The 22,714-nt window shown below is 33.7% G+C and overlaps 1 protein-coding gene across 1 annotated transcript; it reads right to left on the bottom strand.

Annotated features, from left to right (window-relative positions):
• Positions 1-343: 343 nt before the first annotated feature.
• LOC129222611 (probable acyl-CoA dehydrogenase 6) lies at positions 344-19,529 on the bottom strand. Its single transcript, XM_054857135.1, has 7 exons — positions 19,038-19,529; positions 14,615-14,744; positions 11,699-11,805; positions 8,420-8,587; positions 5,656-5,829; positions 3,156-3,317; positions 344-605 (listed from the first exon to the last, which is right to left on the bottom strand). The coding sequence occupies exons 1-7, from the start codon at positions 19,255-19,257 to the stop codon at positions 367-369; spliced, it is 1,200 nt and encodes a 399-aa protein (XP_054713110.1). The 5' UTR covers positions 19,258-19,529; the 3' UTR covers positions 344-366.
• Positions 19,530-22,714: the final 3,185 nt, after the last annotated feature.

Raw genomic sequence — 22,714 nt, 5'->3', positions numbered from 1 at the left:
GAAAACTGCTCCACAAAAATTTCAAATATACTTTTTTTAAGCAACTGTTAGCAGTTAAAGTCAAAAATAGTAAAGTAAATAGTGTTTAGAGCAAGGAAAAAAGTTTCAAAAATATTTAAAATTCTACATGCTAACATTTTCCTAAACAAATGTATTAAATTTTATTCTAAAGGTTCTGATTAAAGTTCAAGATTATGGATAACTATTTGAAAAGAATCCATACATTTTTGTTCTACTTTGATATTGTGTTTCTAGAAATTAAATTAATTCTATAGCTTTGGTATTTGTTTCTATGTTAAACAAAATGAAGTAAAGTAAGAAAAAGAAGAAGGTGTTTATTTATTACAACAGTATGTATATTACATTTTACTTGGGGAAAATTTTCATATATTTACAAATTATTGAGAGCATGATTTCATCTGTCCCTGCTCCAATGGATAACAAACGAGCATCCCTGTAAAATCTACTGATTAATACATCATCTGTGTAACCCATTCCACCCCAATATTGTAAGCATGAATCCATCACTTCTCTGCTCAGTCGGCCGGCTTTTAATTTTCCCATCGAGGCAAGATATGTAATATCTTTTCCATTGTTTTTATCATCTGAAAAAAAAGTTTTTATTTATTTATTTCTTTGTTTACACAGGGTCTGAAAATAATTAACAAGTTTACTATTATATTTTATGAAACTTTTACAAAAATATCTTAAATCAACAGAAATTACATTATTGAAGAATATAATGAATTGTTCCAATGTCAACAGTTAATTGGATAGGTAAAACATTTAACAGCAATTCTCAAAAATATAATACAACTGCAGTATAAATTTCAAAGCTTAAACAAAAGACAAACAAAATGTGGTAAACCCTCATTAATCTGGATCCGATAAAACTGAACATGCATTTAGATATACATACTGTTTTTATAAAAGATGAGTTAAAATTAGAATGTGTATTTGCAGGCCAAGCATGTACTTAAGTAGGTGCATACCAGTAGCCTACATAGACTTAGGTGTGCACCCCCCCCCCCCCAATAAGTGCTGTTTTTTAATAGTGCTGTTTTTTTTTTTCAGAGCGTGTGCCTTTACACCGCTTGCGCTCCCCCCCCCCCCCCCGCTCTACAAGGGTGCTATGTATGCCAATGGTTCATACTATACTTAATTTTTTTTATTCAATTTTGTATTTCATTCTCTTGAATTCAAAACAAAAAATTTTCTGTGCACAGTATTTGTTTGTGTACCTTGGCTCAATTGAAAGGTTCTTTTGTTTAATCTGTACTTTCATTAATTTAGACGACCTGGATAGCCCATTAGTAGTCCAGATTAATAAGGTTCTACTATGGTAGAAATCAGGCATTTAGTATTAAAACTAGAGCTCAATCCATGAATTTTCAAAAGTTACTTTTTCTTTAATTTGATACTTTTTGATGAATAGCATAACTATACAAAACGATTTGGAATGCATTTAGCTCAATTACATCAGAAACCAGTTTTCTTTGAAAGATAGCCCTATTTGTGACTGTTTTGTCTTTCTTGTAAAATTTCAAATAAAGAATCAACAAATTTTAAAATTTGAATTCCTAATGTATTGTAACACATTGATCTTTTCAAAGTTATGATTCTGCAAATTTTGAAAGGTTAAATTTCAAGGGAAAAGATTTTGTCCTCTGTTATAAACCGTGAAAGCTTACAAAAACACGGATAAAGGTTTTGGTTTTCTGTTACAAGTATGTAACGACTCATTTTCAAATTATTTCATCAAACTAGTTAAAGCAACAGAGTGCTTATTTGTTCGTCAAACGTTGCCAAAATCAGTATTATTTAAATCTTAAATTTAGTGCTGCATTTTAGTAATCCATTAAATAAAACTAAAAGTTAAGTTAAAGAGAAAAAAAATCCGCCAAACAGATGAACTAAGCCATTAAATATGCAGTCAACTCTCAACAACTCGAAGTCTCAAGAGACCGGCTAAAGCATTTGAGTTATGGAAAGTTTCCACAACAGTCTCAAGGGTTTGGGACCCGATGAAAAATTTGAGATGAAGGAATATTCGAGTTTTCGAGATCGACTGTATAAAGTGATTTTTAATTCATTTTCTATGAATTTGGAGAAAAGTTGTTTGTGCTGGTTTTGATACTAAACACTTCGAATAGAATTTCATTATTATCCTAAGTTTATTAAGATTGGTATATAAGACAGAAATTTTTGTAACTAGTGGTAATGTCAGGGAGCAATTTTTTATGATTTTGCGTCATTATCCATTGGGTATATACTTGCTTATAAGTCGACCCCTTTTCTTTCAGGAAGAAATCGAAAACCCGAGTCGAGCCCCTACTTTCTGAAAAAAAATCGGGAACGTTTTGCCGTGATTTTTGAATACAAACGTTATAAAAAGAAGGACAATGAAATGTAATGAACTTTTTTTTTTGTTAAAAAACCACCAATTTTTATTCTTTTGGATAAAAAGGGTTCATTTCTGTGATCGCAATTTTTGTAAAGGGCTTGATTTCTCTGCTACGGTTTTCGTTGCTTTTTGCTTTTATTTTGAATTGAAATCAATAACGTTTTGTGCTGTAGCCATATTATACTATTTCTTTGAAAAATGAGTGTTATATCTTGATTATCGGGAAAATTGGGGAATACTGCAATTTCCGCACTTTTTAGGTTGGGTAGTTAGGTCTTTTACTGTAATTATTTAATCTTTACTTCACAGTCAGACCATGTAGAATTGTAGCAGTCTGTTTTAGTATTTATTTCTTGAGCGTCTGTGAAAAAGGGTTCGATTGAAATCGGGAAAATGTTCACGTTTTCAAGTTTCCACGAATTTTTGGAAATTCTGCCCTGCATATAAGTTGACCCTCAAACTTTTTAACTTATTTTTTGTTCTAAGTTTCTCAACTTATACACGAGTCTTTATTTTTACTTTAATATCTAAGTAACTTGAAGTATCTCCACTATAATCTAATTTCGATGCTGAACATTGAACTGCTATTTTTTACCTTTCAAAGAAATTATTTTCGTAGATAGTTAAGCGTATCTAACACTTTCAAGGAATTTAAAAAAAAAGTCGCATTTAATGTCCTTCTATTTGTGTTAAAAGTAGAAGAGTATTGAGTAAGAAAATCATGTTATGAAAAAGAAAGATAATTATATACCTGTAATTCTCATCAATAGTGACCTCAAAGCTTCTATTTCGGTTTGCAGCTCTGCTAATCGATAATGGATGATTTGGTTGTCAATTATTTTTTTGCCGAAGGCTTTTCTCATCTGACAGTATTCAATAGTATCTGAAACCATTCTTGTCATCTGCGCACAACCTAAAATATAAATATGCATATTTTTATCAGTATCAGGTGAGGAATGTTAAAAAACAGACTCGAAATCATTTTTAAAAAAAGTATTGTCATTTAGTGAGAAAAATAGGTAGTCAATTATGCCATATGAAGATTGGGATTTTTCTATCAAAAAATGCTGCAAAACATAAATTCAAGTGCAATAATTTGCTATGAACTACATTTGAAGCACCTAGAAACTGGGGTAAGTGCCAAAATAAAAAATTTAGAAATTTCTGTTACAAATGGTTGAAAAAAACTTATCTGTTTTCGAGAAAAAGAAGAAACCAGTACTAGGTTGGAAGGCATGCGATGCTATACAGCAGGCATCCCCAACCTTTTTTCACCTAAGAGCACGGGCTTAAAGTTGGGGACCCAGACGATACAGAATAATTTAGAAAAACTTTTCAATTGAAGTCTACCTATTGAACTTATCATGCTTTTTACTGGTAGGCCTGGTAGGTTGAGCTATGACCTTGACAATGTTTTATTTTTTAGAGCGGGGAGAGGAAGTTCAGTGAAAAAAAGATGTGTTATTGGTGTGGATTTGAGTTGGAATACTTGCAAAACTACTACAAAAATTGCCTAACAAAAAATTTATGAGGAAGAAATTTATTTTTCGATTTCAGTTATGAAATTCTTTCATTTCGAACTGATTTCACTGCTTTATTTGTAGAGCAATCGAGATTGCTTATTGCTTTCACTTTATCCTAACCTTGGTAAATGTCAGGTATGTTCATTTCTTGTTTGGTTGGTGTAGGGTCAAGTGGAATAAGCAAAGATAAGTTTTATCTTCAGATATGGTAATTTATGCAGTCCATTTTATATTTTAAACAATTCTCTATTTTTTTGCCCAACTATACTGAAATTTATGCTTGCTCTTTTTTCAGAATGCAATAAAGAATGTAAATGATAATGTCAAAATGAAATAAATTGTAGCAACTTAGTAATATATTGATGGTAAAGTTATCCAACCTCTCCTCCCACCCGCCACCTCTGATGTGATTTTTTTTTTTTTCCAAACGTGATGTTCTTCCACTTTTACATCAGTTTTCCTCATCATTCCTTTCAATCATTTCTTCGAATAAAGAACCACTGATTGATGAGTCATGTTATGATGGTACTGGTAACTAGAAATGAAATTATAAAAAGATTTTTAATGCTCTCCTGTAAACTTCCCATTTTCAACATTGGATGATGGATTCCTTCACCATCGATATTGTGAAAAATACAGTCTGATTGTTGAATGTAATTAAAACAGGGGTGTCCACCTTGGGGGGGGGGGGGGGTAATGGTGCAGACTGTACCATTGAAATTTTTAGGGGGTGTTTTTTACTTTCCCTGGGGTGACTCTTGCTTTTGGGGGGAACTTTGAAATATTTCGGGGAAGGGGTGCGTTGTTGCATTAGGGGTTGGGCACCCCTGATTAAAAAGTAATATATTTTAAAAAACTAAATAAGCACGCTCTTGTAGCAAAATAAACCAAACAAAAAATCAAATTTTGAATAAAAAAGAGCTATTTATTGAATTTTTTTAAACGGTCTAGAAATCTTCCCAGCAATAACCTACCGTATTTTCCTGCGTATAACCCTGTATTATCTGCGTAGAAAGGTAAAGTTTATGAGGTTCAGATTATACACTGCCGCGGATTATCTGTGATTTTTTTTTTCTTAACACCAACGTATTGAATTTCAATATTTACAGTAGAGGATTCACCGATAGAGACTGACCGTTTGTCGACTGAATGTTGTTTATTTTACAAAGCTTGCCTGTTCCTTCTCGCTAACTGGCCTGCATGTTGGTTATTTTACGTTGCTTAAATGTTCCTCTTACGCGGTTCATTCCATGTAAAGTAAATAAGAATACAGTGAATTAGGAAGCCATTTGCACAGGATTAGACCGTTTGCTCCTTTGTCTTGACTCTGTTTTTCAAGTAATTAGTGTACTATAATCATGATTATACTTTAGATTATATTTTCAAAGTAATTACCTTTTCACATTTTTAGTTTAGTTGCTCAAATGGTATGTTAAATTCAAGCTTTATTTTTTTTTACATTGTATTATACGCCGCCATGGATTATACGAAGCTTTATTTTCTTCAGACCAATTTTAGGACCTGCGGATTATAGGCCGCCCATTGATAATACGCAGGAAAATACTTGAACAAATGAACATTTCAACGAAATTTGTTCGGTAGTTACTGCAGTTTACCCCAGACATACAAACTTGAAGTTTGAGTTTTATTTATGTAAAGATATGCACATTAGAATAATAATTAACAATATTTTTATAGTTAATGAAATGAATCAATGAGATTTCTTACTAAGAGCAATTCCTGCAAGTCTTTCATCTTGGAACTGCACCATTTGATAAAAAAATCCTTTTCCTTCTTCACCAATTAGATATTCAGCTGGTACTTTCACGTCTTCGAAATATATCTGTGCTGTATCAGAACTTTTCATTCCCATTTTTTTCAAAGGTTTTGAGATGTGAACTCCTATGAAATAAAAAGTCAGCAAATATGATCATACTCCTTTCAGATGCTTTACAAGGTGATTTAAAAAGAATATTGTGGTTTCAAATGTATATATTTCTAAGAGTGAAAACGCTGCAAAAACAATTTTTTTATACACTTAAATCATTCTAAAGACGTTCTATGTGCCCTCTTCCTAAAACCTGATCAATGTCACAGGTGCACTCAAACTCGTGCTATGCACCGTGTAGCATGTAAGCAGTCCCATATGCAACTGCTGCAGTGATGCAATTTTTCAGTTCTCCAAGATCAGTAGTGAAGGAGGTATGAACACAATATCCTTTTCATATGGAACACAAGAAAAAATCACTTAGTGCTAGGTCTGGTAACATAGGGAGGCCAATCATAAAGTGCAAAATCACAATCTCCTTTGATCGCCATTTTTACCAACTGAATAATAAATAAGTGAGACACACACACAATAACTCACAGAAGCATCTTGCGGTAGCCAATTGAAACTTTACAACTCACTGTTTCATTCAAGCTCCACCAGAGAGACGTAGGTACACTACAGTCGAGTCCCGACTTACGCGAGGGGTGCGTTCCAAGACCCCTCGCCTAAGTTGAAATTTCGCATTGTGGAAAAAGGTATGCGTAAAAACTTTTATAAACATATCCAATTATTTAACACACTTGTAAACACCACCTCAAACTGTTTTAAATCATACCTTAACTATACATTACCATTTCTTACATCAAGAACAAAATTATACGGAACTTTATTGGTATTTTTTTTAAAAAGCTGTTTTATTCGACATAAAATACTGTTACGATGCAAAATCAATAATCAGTGGGAGAGAGGGACATAAAATAAACTAGTACGGCACGTACTGTATACTAATAAAATAATGCACTATCTTGTAATGTACAGTAGATCCAGTATGATATTTGTAACTTAAAAAATAAAAAATATGATGATTTAAGCTGCCTGATCAAACCGTTATTCGACAAATTTAGTAGCATCGCTAATTCTTTTATAACGTTCCATCTATGGCAACACCTCTCTTCCAGGTTTCATTAATTTACAATACAAGAGCAGCTTCCATTTTCATCATTTTTGTGTTTTGCTTAGACACCACTCGGTGAACTTTTATATGGATCTCCTTTTTTCTTGACTTTTAATTTTGCGTTTGGAAGAGTCACTCATACCCAATTGTCATGTTACCTTACTGTAGATAAAACAGTGGTTTTTAGGTGTCATTACATTTCATCAACTTTCGCACTTAGAATGAAAGAAATAAATGGAACATGAGGAGTGTTATTTGTATGCACTAACAAAGCGATGTTCAGACTAGTACGCTGTGGGAACTTCAGCTGTCAGTGATGCTAAATGAATGAAGGTTTATTTGCAAAAAAAAATATTTTTAGTAGCCAATAACAAAGTTGATACTTACGCACCATGATTTAATTCCGAAAATTTTTGTGTTGCTGGCGATTAATTCGTGTTACGTCAAAAATTCTTTACTGGAGAAAAATCGCGTTATAGCCGTTTCGTGTAAGTCGAATCGCGTTGTAGCGGGAGTCGACTGTATTCCCAAATCGGTGGTAGCTTTATGAAACTCCACCACTCTTCTTAAATCATCCTGTATATCTAATTCTTAGACTGTAATCTTCTATTAAATACTTAAAAATTGTTTTTTTAACTTTCATCTTACAAATAAATCTCTTGTGGTATAAGTGCTAACGAATGTCTAGCACCTTTTTCGAACTGAAGAATTAACAGGGTTGAATGTACAGTTATATGTTGCTATTTTACCCTCTGGATTCCCTGATTTGGGAACTTTTTCAAGTTATTTCCCAATGGTTATAATGTATTTTCCTAGTTGCGGTAAAAGTCTTTATCATCATACAGTAATTCTGTAATATAACTTAAGCTGAAAATCAATATTTAAACCTAAGTCAGTTTACAATTTGTTACTTTACATTAAAAATAGAACTAACAATCATATTACGAAACGTAATATGTTGATCATTATTATGATAAATTCATTAGTGTGTTAAAAAAAAGGTAAGTATTCAGACAGTTATTTATTAGTTTTGATCAGTAGAATCTATTTTGAGATTTTTAACTATGCCCGACCCCCCCCCCCCCCCCCCCTGGTGTACAAAATACACAGCGCAAAAAAAAAATCTGTATGAATTGACGCAAGTTTACTTAAGGGTGGATAAAGTTTATAAGAAAACATGAGGAATGCAAGCCTCCCCTCAATAAGTTAGTCAATCTGTGAACTACAATAAAGAGTAAATTTTTTTCAATATCTATACATGCATTGTTTACGTTATATTTTGATGTGACCTTTCAATTTGATTTTCAGAATCCTTTACGATACTAAAAATATTATAAATGGGTATCCTCATAGTGATATGTTTCCAGGCACTAAACCACACCGCTTTAGAAAACACACCTTTTTTCAAACTGTTTCTGAAAATAGTTAGTATGCATATGCCCTGTTTAATACCTTCATAACCGCTTACTTTTAAAAAATTGAAAGGTATTGCTATAGATTTGAGTGAGTAAAGGGATAAATTTCAAAGAAAAGTTTTAATGCATTACCTGGAAGATTTAATGGCAAACAAATTAGAGATTTATTTTTATGTGAAGGACCTTGATTTGTGTTTGCCAGCAAACACATCCAATCAGCTTGACATCCATTAGTTGTCCACATTTTCCCTCCATTAATTATCAAATCATCATTTCGTCTCACAGCTGTTGTTTCAATCGCTGAAAAAAAAAAATTAATGCAGAAATTATGATAATGAAAACTTTTAGTAATTTCTATGGTGTAAATCTCCGTTTTTCTCTAAATTGTCTTCTTCCAAAGTAAAATGTATGTAATTTACTTATAGATTTTTTTCGTATGTATTTCACTCGAAATAATATGTTTAAACCTTAGGATAGGAATCAGTAAATGGAGGGAGCAAGTCCAATCATTGACTTAACAAAAGCTGAGGCAAAGACGCCAAGTCATTTGACAACAACGACGAATGGATGACAGATTTTGCATGAAACTAGTGAAAGAAACCTGCTTTCTTCCAATGCTTTGCTTTAAAAACTATCACATGACTTGAGATCTTTGCTTCACGAATGAAAGTCTTCACTCCCTCTATTTTATCTCTTCTCGACAGTTCAAACAATATCTTCTAAGAGAACAAGATGAAAAAAGACTAATGAGTTAATGCTTACTAAATAATAATCGGTATATCTGTACATTAATAAAAAATAGTGTTAAAAATATTGTGCAAGATATCTGTGGCGCGCCTGTGTTCAGGAGACGTCAAAGCACCTACAGCTTTGAAACTTGGGACAAAATTACTTCGTACCCCCGGAGTTTGCACCTTGAAGCCTTTTCTTTCTTCTTTATTTCATTTATTTATTCTTTAATTATTTAAATTTTGAATTAGTTTTTTTTTTTTTTTTTGAGCAATCACGATTGCTTATTGCGTTTATTTGACTGTTTTGATGTGCTATGATTTTATTTTCTCACTAGCACCCTCTGCAGCACCACCATCGACCGGGTGTCACACCTCACGATGCTGCTCCTTTAGCAAAAACTAATTCTCATTCAAGGTTTCAGTTTTCATACGTTCAGCAATTGAGAAAATGCTTAAAATTTATAAGCCATCTCTAAACCATCTCTAAACGGCTAGCTAAGGATCTCTAAAATTAAAAAAAGAAAATAAAGAAAGTGTATTACACAGTCCAAAACCTGCTGGAGTAGCCTGAATGCAATGTTAGAGCACTTCTGTAAGCTTAAGAAATGCACTCAAATCTTAAAAGTTACAAAAAGTGCACTCCGAAGAAAACAGCAATGAAAAACCTGACATATATTCGGCACAACTTTGAAAGGGGCGACAGAAACTTGTATGAAACACTGGATGACTGGAAGAACAGTGCAGTAAATTAAACTGCTCATGTTTTTGAATGTCCCTTTAAAGTGAGAGGTAAAATTAGCGAAGTTATCCAAAAACTTTTACTGAGGCTACGACTTGGTGAAATCAAGCAGTTTTCACTCCTTGCTGTAATGAATCAAATTCACTGATACAATGAAAAAACGTTAATGAAACAACAATGGTCATTATCAATGAAGGTTAAATTGGAAACAGCAAAACACATATCCAATGGATATCGTTTTTGTCCGAAATTTTCAGGTTCTTGAGCCAAAACCAAGCATAAGAAAAGAAAAATCAGAGTTCAGAACGTTATGCAGTTAATGGGGGTCTTTTTCTAAATGTCTACAATTATTTAAATTCAGTAAAACCAACTACGGTTGAGACACAGCATGTGTTTCTGTCAAGTGCATTACTTTTTGAACAAGAATCTTTTCCCGTTCCATTCGAACGGCACACTCTTGCTTATTAAACGATAGTTGCTAATTAGGATCTAACTTAGTAGTGCTCTACAATTGGTGTACGGAATTCAAGAAGACTATTAATTCAAGTAATAAAAGCTGTCCTTCCTAAAAAGCATAACTTTTTCTATTTGACATTGAAATTTAATTTTTAGAAGAATAAAGAGTCAATCCCGCGGGATTGGCACCTTACAATCCCGAAATCCCGCGGAACTGAATTTGGTGCGTGATTGGAAACCCTAGAATTCATGCTAGTAGGCTTCGACATTATTTTTTAAAAAATGCCTTATCTTAATTTGAAGTAAAATGTACATAATAAAGCAGTTTTATCCAATCACTCTTAAACTAAAAAATAAAAATAAATACATAAAAGTACCTCTTTTTTTTTTTTTTTTTTTTTTTTTTTTTTTTTTTAACTGATAGGTATTTGAAGGGAAATACTACTTAATTAAAATCATTGATGTATTTTTCAAAAACAGAAGTACAATTTTTATGAAATCATTTTCTTTTTAAAATTGGAATTTGGGGAAACTTAAAATATATTTTATGATTTTTTTTCACTTACAATTTTAAAAAAAAATGAAAATTTGAAAATTCATAAACTAAAAACTTGGTGAAGATTGATGAAATATTTTCTTGTGATTCAACTCAGGCCTGAGGAGTTAGCTCCTCAGGCCTGAGGTACAATTGCCCCTTTAAGGAGCCAAATTGTACCCAGGTTGGGAACCATTGCTTTAAGTGCACCGGGTCTTATTTTATTTTAAACTAGCTGCATACCCGGCTTTGCACGGTCTACCTCGAGAATAAAAGTTATGTCAAGTGACGCATGTTTAGGCTTCAATTACAGGGGAAAAAACGTCCAAACAATCATTCTTAAAGAAAGAAAACGTCAAATCAAAAATTCCCGAACAAATTGAACGCAACTTTCCTAATTATCTACTGCTGGTGGTACAAAAACAAAAGAAAGAAGATAAATCGCCAAATAATAATCAAAACGAGACATTTTTGCCTCAAAACAAAAACAAAATTTATTTAGTCACAGTCGAGAAAAAAAAAAGCGGCAACCTTCTGAAGGTAAATGATAATTTTCCGATTTAAAGTTTCTGTTCTATTAGGCTTTGCATTGCTTTTTAATTTTTCCCCGGTGATTTTACAGTCTTTTTTTTTTGAAATTCTAGGAAAATGAATGAATTTAAGGGTGTTTTTCGCGGTCTTTCGAATGGGACCTGAATGAAAGAAATCGGATAATTATTTTCGGGTTGAAAGATCCATTCAATGCCATTTTCGGGTCCTAAAATTGAAATTCGAACGATTCGGTTCTTTTTTGGCGTTTGAAAACCCCCCTACGTTCCTTCTCGGGTGCCCAAGTACCTCCCTACCAAATTTGGTCCCCGACGAAAACCGTGGATTTGTATAGGGAACATACACACACATATATATTCTTTGTTTTATTTATGTAGATAATTTAGAGGAAAATAAAATACCTGCTACATCAGAACCATGATTAGGTTCACTAATTCCGATGCAAGAGACCCTATCCCCAGAAATGGAGGGAACGAGAAACTCTTTCTTTAACTTGTCACTGCCGAAACTGAAATAAAAATAAAAATGTAGTAGCTGCCTTAATTGTCATCATTATTACAACGTTATGAAGTTTCCATCAAACATATAAAATATAAAGTAATTATTATTATCACAAAGGACAAAACAGCACCGACTAAAAAAAGAAATGGAGGGGGGGGGTCAATTTTCATTTTTTTTTTTTTTTTTTTGGCAGCGCAGAGTGTGTTCTAGAATATTAAAAACATATTAATAAATTAAAGTGTCAACAAATGTCTTTTTAACTTTTTTATCAAATACAGCTGTTAATAAATTTAATAAAATTTTAGAGCACGGAGCGGAGTCGGAGTAAGTACGTATTTGGTGTCAAAACGGTGCAGAAGCAGAAAAACTCAAACAAGTGGTTGCTTTAGTTCTCTGGTTATTAGGCACTAAAATCACTTATTTTTGGGAAAATGAAGATCTCTATGATTTTGCGAGCTGACGAATGTTGTCAGAACCAAAAGTTGATTATATTATGTATAAAGTAGAAATATTTCGCGAGACTTAAATTTTCGCGATTACGCGCAGGCTCGCGAAAACTAAAGCTTCGCGAAAATAAATGCTTTTTAGTAGCGCAGCCTAAAATTTCCTAATGTATAAACTCTAACATTAGGACAATAAAAACCTCTCAAGCAGTGCCAGATTATTGATTTTTCCGAAAAACCGCCACCTATACCCCATCTTCCTGTTTTTATATCAAGTTTGCATTTAAAAATAACAACAGAAATAGGATGAATTTATAAAACAAGATAAGGTTAATACAGGGGCGGACTGACCCGTCGGACCATCGGCCCGCGTGTGGCTGCGCCCTCCCGCCTATGCAATTTTTTTTATTATTTCCCTCGCCCTCAAACCTGTGCACTTTTTTATTTTTTGAGCAATCACGATTGCTTATTGTTCTCACTTGACAGTCCTTGATGTTCCGGTTCCTTTTTCAGCTTGGACCAGGCGGAAAAAGGAACCGGAACATCAAGGACTGTCGCCTTGTGTTCGACTGGACGACAAGGACTGGACGCCGGTGGACCACCGTCCATAATACCGTCCACCGTCGGCGGCGCGGCTGGTCCTGAGCACTGTCCGCCAGAATCCACTTTTGCTGGGCGGTGGCGTTCATGTCCTACACACGCATGCTCATACACAGTCGCCTACGCGCGCACCCCTTCACACACATACACACGCCTACGTGCACACACGTAAGCCTACACACACACGCACACAACTATATACACGTAAGTACTCAGGAGGAGGGACATGCTTGGGCGGGGGAGCCATTTCTAGAAACAATAACTCTAACCAGTAGAGTCTTGTCGCAACTCGTGATTGCGAAAAACATAATTTGAGTTCAAAGTTTCGGAAATCAAATTAGAATTTTTTTTATTTTTTTTATTTTTTTTATTTATTTATTTATTTATTTATTTTATTTTATTTTATTTATTTATTTATTTATTTATTTATTTTTTTGCATTCTAGAATTTGAGTCTTTTTTTTTTTTGGTGCCCTCAAACCTTTGGTTTTTCTTTAGGGCCCTCGAGCCCGTGCGCTTTCGTATGTTTTTATTTTACTTTATTTGCATCCTTGAACGTGCGCGCTTTCGTTTTTCTTTCGTCTTTTTTTTTTTCCCCCTTCTCTTCTTCACCCTCAAACTTGGGTGCCTTTTTTTTTTTTTTTAAGAACTCAGTCCACCCTCGGGTGAATACCGAAAAATTCTTTATGTGTAATTTATTGCTTTCAATTAAAAGATACTAAAAGGTAAAAATTCTTCAAAACTCAAATTTAATGTGTCTTCAGTGTCGCTAGCGGAAGGACGGAGATGGAGAAGATTTATGTCGAAAATTTTTCGAAACACAAGTATGAAACGCAATTTTAGATTTTTGGTGGCAAAGAAAAAAGGGTCGCAGGTCGCGGATATTTTTTCGCAATTGAAGCAAAAATTTGCAATTTTTGGCTATTTTAGGAAAAAAGAGGGCTGGTGTTTCCTCCTAATTTTTTTCAAAAATGAAGTCAATTTTTACTGTTTTTGAAGAACGATTTTGAAGAAAATGCCGACGGTCTTTCTTCGGGAATTTTTCGACTCTGAAATTTCAAAAACGCTATCTGAGGCTAAGTTTACTAACGATCGATGGAGGAAAGGAAAGGGAGTCACACGGGTAAGCTCGTTTTTTTTTTTTTTTTTTTAAATTTAAAATTGAAATTTTGTTTTAAGGTGGCATCAAGAAGTGATGTAATAAACGATAGAGAAAATTTTAGAATGAAAAAAGTACTTTTTCGTGGAGAGAAATATAATTCCTCTACCAAAATTAAAAACCAGTTTTTTTTTAAAAGTAAAACACGTGTTAATTACTATTATTTCCTCAAAAAAGTTCTTTTTTTCCCCTAAAAAAAATTCTTTCACTCACAAGGTTTTGGGAGGGGTCATGGACCCGCTCTGGATGCGCCCCTGTTCGAATGTGTCACAATTAAAAGATAGATCAAGTTTAGAACTCTGGAATGAAGTGCAAATATGTGCGTAAAAATTTGTTATAAATTCAAATCGATAGAGCAATTTTAGCCTGGTAATGATAAATCTCTACAACTGAAAGTTTTTTTTTTTTTTTTTTTTTTGCTTCAAGAAGCTTTAAAATTTTGTCCAAGGACTTTGAAAATTCTGGTAAACAAGGGCTCTCTGGAGTCTATTTTTTTTTTTTTTGGGGGGGGGGGGACATATTGATCGGCGCTTCCCTCTCGGGGTATTTTTAGGTGAACACACAGGCATATATGTATAAAATTTGCGTTATGGTATCAATCTTGAAAATGCTTACCAACTTAAAGCAGGTGTTGCGCAGTCTGTATGAACAACAATTGCCATTGGAATGCCCCCACAGTTAATTTTTGCTAGTTCTTCAAAGAATGTCATGCTGAAGTTGTAATCTAAACCCAGTCCTCCATATTCTAGGGAACATAATTGACAAAAGTGAACGAATTCATGTATCTAAATGAATATTTGACATGTAAGATTTAGTAAATCTAATGAACAACCAGATTTATTTTTTCCCTTGATTCAAATATACTGTTAACAATATGCATATAAATCAGGGACATGAACCAAGCAAAAATCGTTATGTGAACATATGGTGGCAAAAGCAATGACAAGGTGCTACATGTACAGTAGAATAACTTCAAATTTTGGACTCCCATGCAAAATCTGATTTTGGGTCACCTACTAAAAATAGTATTAATGCATATTTGTTGCACATATATTTTGTCGGCCCCACAATTTTTTTTTCCAAACACACACCCACACACACAATATATAGAGAGAGAAAAGGGGGAGGGGTGAGCTTTTAGTTTAGAATGGGATCATTAGCTACATAAATCCGGAGAATTCGTCACAATGAGGAGAAAAAGAATTAGCAATATGAATTTAATTGTAAATATAATATTTGTACAAAAATAGGGGTTCGGGGCGAGTTTCTAAAATTCTTCTGAAATTCTAGTTTAAAAACGGAATTTCAGACTATATTTGGAAAATAAAAGGTTCAATTCGTCGTAAATTTTTCGAAATTGAAGTTTTAAAAACGCGATTGTAAGACATTTTTTGTAACGTAAGAGGTCAGTTCCTCTCTTCCACAAATGTTTTATCATTAGAAGTTCGAAAAACGCAATTTTAGAAGACCTTCGATGATGTTAAAACAAATAAGTTCAGGGACTCTTCGGAAAATCTCTCGATATTAAAGCTTCAAAAACGTAATTTTAGACAATCTTCGTTATGTTAGTAAAAAAGGGGTGGGGCGGGGGCTCTCCGCCGGAAATTTTTTGAAATGGAACTCTTAAAAACGCAATTGTAGCCACCTTTGATGACGTAAAATGAAGGATTAAATTGGGGACTATGCCACAGGATTTTCGAAATTGAAATTCCAAAAAATGCAATTTTAGACGAATTTAGTTGATATTAAGAAGAGTTTTGTGGAACTTCTTTGTAAATTTTTCGAAATTGAAGTTTTAAAAAGGAGATTATAAGCCATCCTTAAATTGCCTTAACTTCGATTTCTAAAACCTAAAATACAAAGTTTCAAATCCTCTCATCCCTTCCCCAACTTCATCAAAAGTGATCCACAAATACGTTTTTAGGATGTTATGTAAGGGAAAGCTGTTCAAAGATGAGACTTCCGGAAAAAAATTTCATACTGTATTTCCCAAAACGCAATTTTAGATGATCTTCGGTAATTTTAAAAGGAATGAGGGTTCTTCCTTAAAGAAATCACATATAATGTTCATAGTTTTATCAATTTTTGCTAGTTTCATTAAATTAATAACAACGGTGTGAACAATTATTTTACCAACATGTATGTAAAGAAATCGTATGGTGAACGATAAGTTCCGATGCAATGAATGAAGTGGTCACAGTGCCAATTCCAGACGATGTAATCAGGCGACTAATTAATGACACAACGGGGGACATTAAAAAAAGTAATTGATGAGCTACAAATAGCTGATTTTTTTTTTTTTCTTTCTTTCTTTTTTTTTTTTTTTTTTTTTTGAGCAATCACTATTGCTTATTGTTCTCACTTGACCGTTTTTGATGTACGGTTCCTTTTTCAACTTGGACCAGGGGCCTCTGGAGCACCACCGCCCACCGTCCTCTGCAGGCGCTGCTCTTCCGGTCTTGAGCACTGTCCCCCGAACCCGCTTCTCCTGGTCGGTGGCTTCCATGTCCTACACACACGCACACTCACACACGATTACGAGCGTACACACAGGTCTACGCACACACGCAACTATACACACGTAACCGCCCAGGAGTAGGGGCAGGCTTGGGGTACAGGAGCCGTTTCCAGAAACAATAACTCCAATGAGTAGGGTCCTGTCGCAACTCGTGATTGCGAAACACATAATATGAATTCAAAATTTCAGAATTCAAATTAATTTCCTTTTTTATTTAATTTTTAGTTGATAATTCAACAGATATAAAAGACGTACTGGGCCATTCCACGGAAAACGGTAATTTTGTCCCACACGTGACGCTTCATATATTTCATAAAAAATAATAATTTAAAATGATGATAAAAAAAAAAAATTTTTTGTTGCAAGTGCCATAGCATAGTTTAAGAAAAATACATTGTTTAGGGAACATTGTGCTGGTTCATTGTCCATAATATCTACTCTTTACATACATGCTTCATTTGGTTGCAAAATTTGTGACAGAACCGGAAATCAGGCATGGATACAGGGGAGGGGAGATGAGGGAAATGGCTCCCTCCTGAAGCATGAAAGGATTCTAAAAGAAGCACTTAGGGCCCAGAGCGAGCCAATAATGTTTACCCCCAAGCTTTTATAGACCTAAATAACGAAGACATATTTTTTATATTAAATTCAAAAAAAAGCTATACTAATGAGATACTCTCGCAAGTATTTCAAACAACAAATTCTGTTTTCAACAATCGCGGATGCGTGGAGAGACAGTGGAAAATTGCGACTCCCCTGAGAGTCAAACATATATGAATGACGAACTAAAATTTTGTAATTTTCCCCCTTTACAGCATTTATTTCGATTTAAAATCACGAATGAACTGCCCGGTTTCAGATCAGGGCTCTTGCCCCGGGTAGTAAATTTAAACATAGCTCCAAAACGAAGATCCAAAAGGATGCTATGACCTCCTTGACGAGACTAAAGAAGGCTAAAAATTGCATTTTTAGGACTTTAATTTCGGAAAATTTTGCTGTTTGAACCATCGATCTTAAGCACTCAATTAAATCTCTGATTCACCCCTTCCACCTTAACCAAACATAGCCTGAAAATGTTGACTTTAAAATCCAAAATGTGTTTTCAGAGGACAGCCCTTCTTAATGTCATCAAAATTTGCTAAATGACATTTTTCGTATTTCTTTTTCGAAATTTTTGCGATGGAGGGCCCCGAAATCCATTCCCAAACATTACTACCAAAGATAGTCTCAATTAACGTCTTTAGAGAGGCCCCTAATCCCACCCCCTCAGTTTGAAATTGACTTCAAAAAAAAAACAGTTCGTGAGGGCACACTGAACCCCCGCCCGCTCTTTGTCTAATCGTTATCAAACAATGCGTAAAATACGATTTTCTAAAAAAACTCTGTTGGAGAACTGCCTGGCTTATGTAACTTTTTACGGCGATAGAGCATATAACCATCAATCGTCGAAGTGAGATGGACAAAAGGGTCTATATAGTTGTGTTTTTCAGATATTAATATCGAAAAATATCCGAAAGATTCGCCAAAGCTTCCTAGTTTTGTTAACGTCACCTAAGATAGCATAAAATTGCGCTTTTAGAAATATCCACTTGGGAGTTAAAAAACCCTTCCTTCCCCAAAATAGCCTGAAATGGATTTTAGTTCCGAAAAACATTTCGGTTCGGAATATTTTCATGTTTTCCCTATCGTTTTCAAATAAAGCCAAAAATGAGTTTTTGAAACAATAGTGCCAAGAAATTACAGGAGGACAGCCGCCAGATCCCCTACCGTCACCAAAGACAGCCTAAATTTGCGTTTTAAACTTCAATTTCGAAAACTTTCGATAGGAGATGATTGAATCTCCCTCCCTCTAGCAGCGTCAACAAAGATAATCCAAAACTGCTCATTTAAAACTTCAGTTTCGTAAAATTTTCGGCAAGAGCGCCGATCTTTCCTAAACTACGGTCACGAAAAATAGCTTCGAATTGATTTCAATTTTGAAAGAATTTTAGGAGAGAACTCCAACATTACTTTTCCCGTGAAGTCCCGAAAAAGTTCCTAAAATTGTGATATTTGACGTCAATTTCGAAAATTTCTCCATGCACCTTGAATTATACCCGACTCTTTTCTCCTTGCAACCAACACAACCAAAGATTACTAAAACTATTTTTCGTACGCCAATTTCGATCTTACTATAAAACTTTTCTTCCCTTTTATAAGTTTATCATTCTTGTTTTTTTTTTTCTTTTCTTTTTTAAATTAGAATTTAATATAGAAATTTGAAGAAATATTTATATGGACTTCAAAGATTAGTCAAAATATGCAAATTACTCTTGAGGGGTGGCACATTAGATCTTTGCACACGGGCGGCCGACACCGTAGGATCAACCCTGGGGGGGGGGGGTATTTGATTTTTTTTTTTTAATTGCATCTAAATTTTTGCCCATCATCAAACAAAACTGCCGATTTGGGAGATCCCAGTGACCTCCCATCGGGGCGCCCCTGGAGGCATTAAACAAACGGTGGCAAATTTCAAGTTACCTGTTGGACGGGTAATGCCTAGTAATCCAGCATCTCCAAGCTTCTTAAACACAGTGTGTGCTGGAAACATTCCTTTTTCTTCCCATTCATTCACGAAAGGATTTATTTCATTTTCTATAATCTTAAGGAAAACAGAGAAAAAGGGGAGAAGTATTTCACAGAACAAATTTAAAATAAATAAATAAATAAATAAAAATCGAGTTATGTGAGATAAGTTCATGTGATTATTTCGAAATTGATGTTTTGTAATTTAATCACTTTCTGCTAATCATCTATTAGGAGTAACATTAATCGTTAAGGGCCTTTTGTGCCTATCACGCAGAGAAGAAAGAGTGACTGCGGCATCAAACACGAAAAAGATTTCCATAGTTTCACTTATCCTGACTTAAAAATAAATAAATTAAAAAAATAAAAATTGTTGACGGTCAATCTTGTTATTTAATTAAAATTCAATTCAACCTTTCGCTAAGTATGTTTGGATTGTTTGGTATGTTTAGGCAATGTTTGTTTCTTAACAACAAACTTGAAGAAAAATAATTGAAATGAATGTCTGCTCTGCGGAATATTGGCTATTGTTCATTTATCTTTCGTAAAAATCAGCGTTTTCCGCTCTTAGACAAAAAAAGTTGAACCTAACGGTGCTTATTTATTTTTTTAACATTAAATAGATTTTATGTTGATATGATTCTCGATAGATGGCGCCACAAACATGACTTTCACTTTAATTTTTATCCATGATTTTATCAAACCTTCTTAAATGACATCTGACAACGCCTATAAAATGCTAAATCACGAGGAAAACAATTCCTTCCTAATTAAAGTATGAATTTTATACTTCTCTTAATTAGATGAGAGATTCATCAAAATAACAGTGCTTAAAATATGTAAAAGATTTACTGATCAATAACAAATGCATGCATAGGCAAAAGAAAGAAAAAAATATTCTTACATAATCGGTTACATATTATATTTCATGTAAATAAGTTCTGAAATTAAAAATGTTTTAAGAATACAGCTTTCAAAATTAGAAACTTCCCTTCAAACAGTCTAGAAACTAAACTTGCCTTAATGATGGAATTCCTAAGTTGATTATGCTCTGTAGCGTGACTGTTATTTCGGTTAAAACTACGTGTACCAATTGCGTAATTTTGACAACAAATTTTGCTCCCGTTTAAAAATGCGTTTTTATAAACATGAATCACACATTTCCTCCAAGCCATCATTTGACCAAAAAATGAGCTTTACGAAAGTTGAACAAGCGTCAAAAGTTCGATGATCCTGCTCCTTTCGGTGGCCTCATAAACCTGTTGATATCTCTCAGTAGGCAAATCGAGTGTATCAGGCTGATGCATTTGGAGATAATTCATCTTGCGATTATTTAATCGGATTTTTGCATCACTTTAAGCGTATAAATTTTTAGCAATGTGTATGATGTAATGTATGAAACAATATTTTTGCGTTCGTGTGGTGTGTTTTCTTTTTTAAGCGTTATATTTTCTATTTCTGGTCATTCTCTTCTCAAATTGCTGTAATTTCAACAAACTGAAGTCAAACTTCAAACAAAACATACCTCAATGATAAATTTTGATGGTAATCAGTGTTTTTAAAGTCCTTCAACCATAAAAATCGATGTATAACAAAGAGGTGTCCCCCCTCCCTCATGGACGATGGCACACCGTTCCTTCCAAAAGAACGAGACACCCTTGAAAATTTTAATAGCGCAGTCTGCACCCATGAAAACCCTGCGTATAAGTGTTCATCAGGGCCTTAAATTCCTAACAAAAGTGCAATGAGTCTCATCTGAATTTATTCTCACACGTAAACAGCCTTAAATTTATCTAAAATGTTGAAATTATTATCCTATGCAAATAATTAAGCCCGGGGCCCGGCTATACAAGCCTTAAACTTATGCATAAAAAGTATCAATTATGTATAGCATATTATTTCTATAATGAGGAAAAAAAATTTCCTTTAAGGTAAGCAAGAAAAAAAAGGCAGAAAGTTTTGCATTTAATATGATTTTCAAGAGAGAAATTTATATGTAAAATTTTAGTAAAAAAAAGAGAAAAAAAAAACCTTTTTAGGCCTGTCATTTGGTGGAAGAGTGGGGGGGGGGGGGGGCAATTACCACTTTCCCTAAATTTTAGACAAAATGTTTTGTGCATTTACATATGTATTTTGTTGATTTTCCCCCTATAAAATGTATTAAGTATATTTATGCCCCCCCCCCAAAAAAAAACGTTGACATGATGGCTCTGACTGCTATTTAGTAATTAAAAAGAATAAATTGTAAGAATTTAATTCTTACTTTTTCCAATAAGTGACTTGTATGAATACAAAATATGATTAATGTACAAAACAAAGAAGCTAGACTAAATGTTAATAATCAGTATTTCAGGGCTGCCACTGAATTTCCCTCCAGTCGGAAAATACAGGTTGCTACAAAAAAAAAAAAGAAATTCGCGAGTATTGTTCATGATTATGCGTGTTTTTTAAATGCTGGATGTTGAAGATTTGTTTTGTATTGCATCAATGTATGTGCATGCCAAATTTCATTAAAATCGGTCCAATAGTTCTTAAGATAATTGACCAAATCTGAAAATTCTGTTAATTTTGCACACTAGTCTAGTTGCTTGCCTGTATCTCCAAAATAGAAAAATTGCCATGCATAGAAAATAGTTTACTTTTTTTTTCTTTGAAAAATAGCATTTATGTCATAATAATGAAATGACACTTCGATACATATAATATTGTTGCTGCAAAAGTATTAGAAATCAAACTAGTGACACTTGCACAACACATTAGGGACTATAAACACATGTGCCAATTACTGGGGACTAGCAAAACTGAAGCACTACTAAATATGGCATCCCTTCAAAAACCCAAAAAGAGACAAAAATTTACTTCTACCCACTCAAAGTAACATCTTTCAACTAAACAAAACTTTTGACAAGTAAAATTTAAAGTATATTTTAAGTCAGATTTTAATGGATTGATGTGCATGATTCCCTTAAGCCAGAGAAGAAGCTTTTGCAACAAATATCATTGATTTGACACAAGCTACAATTGTTTTTCTTTCTTATGCACTGTTTACCATTTAGTAACATGAATTGAAGTTATAATCTTTAAAGTAAATGTACATTATTTGGTATGTAGCCTTCTACTTTTAAAAGATTGGATATGAATCTTATTTTAGGACATTTTTTTGGAAGTGCCAATCACTGGTGACCTGCCAATTACTGGGAGTGTTACACTATTAAAGTTTCTTTGGAATTTAAAACTTTTTGTCAAATCGTTAATTAGATTTAAAGTTGCTTTAAAACTCTATTTAGCGAGTGAAGCGGTTTTTACTGCAATTTAAAATATTTCGATAAATAAACAAAAAAAAAAAGACATCAAATATCTTTCAAATGTTAAAATAATTCTGCAACTGTATTGTTTATCGCCAAACTCGCCCAGCAACCACGCTATCATAATCCATCCGGCTAACGAAAAAAAAACAAAACGTGGAACATCAAAAATCGTCAGAAAAAAAGAAGAAAATGTTGTACATTTCACTCGGATAAAAACAAACCAAAAGTCTTTTTTCCTTTCAAAACAAAAAATTACATTTACGGTTGCTTTAAAGCAATAATCCTAGACTGAACTGCTCAGCGCCTAACACACCAAACGATGGA

The sequence above is a fragment of the Uloborus diversus genome, chromosome 5 (assembly GCF_026930045.1).
Source record: "Uloborus diversus isolate 005 chromosome 5, Udiv.v.3.1, whole genome shotgun sequence".
Taxonomy (NCBI): domain Eukaryota; kingdom Metazoa; phylum Arthropoda; class Arachnida; order Araneae; family Uloboridae; genus Uloborus; species Uloborus diversus.
Note: the sequence above shows the minus strand (reverse complement) of the source record. Positions and strands in the feature narration are given on the sequence as shown.

Coding starts and splice junctions, on each gene's coding strand:
- LOC129222611 (XM_054857135.1), bottom strand. CDS start 19,257: ATGAACTTATCTCACATAACTCGATTTTTATTTATTTATTTATTTATT. Junction 8,588..11,698: donor TCATGGTTCTGATGTAGCAG/GTATTTTATTTT, acceptor TTTTTTTTTCAG/CGATTGAAACAACAGCTGTG. Junction 5,830..8,419: donor TTTGCCATTAAATCTTCCAG/GTAATGCATTAA, acceptor TTTATTTCATAG/GAGTTCACATCTCAAAACCT.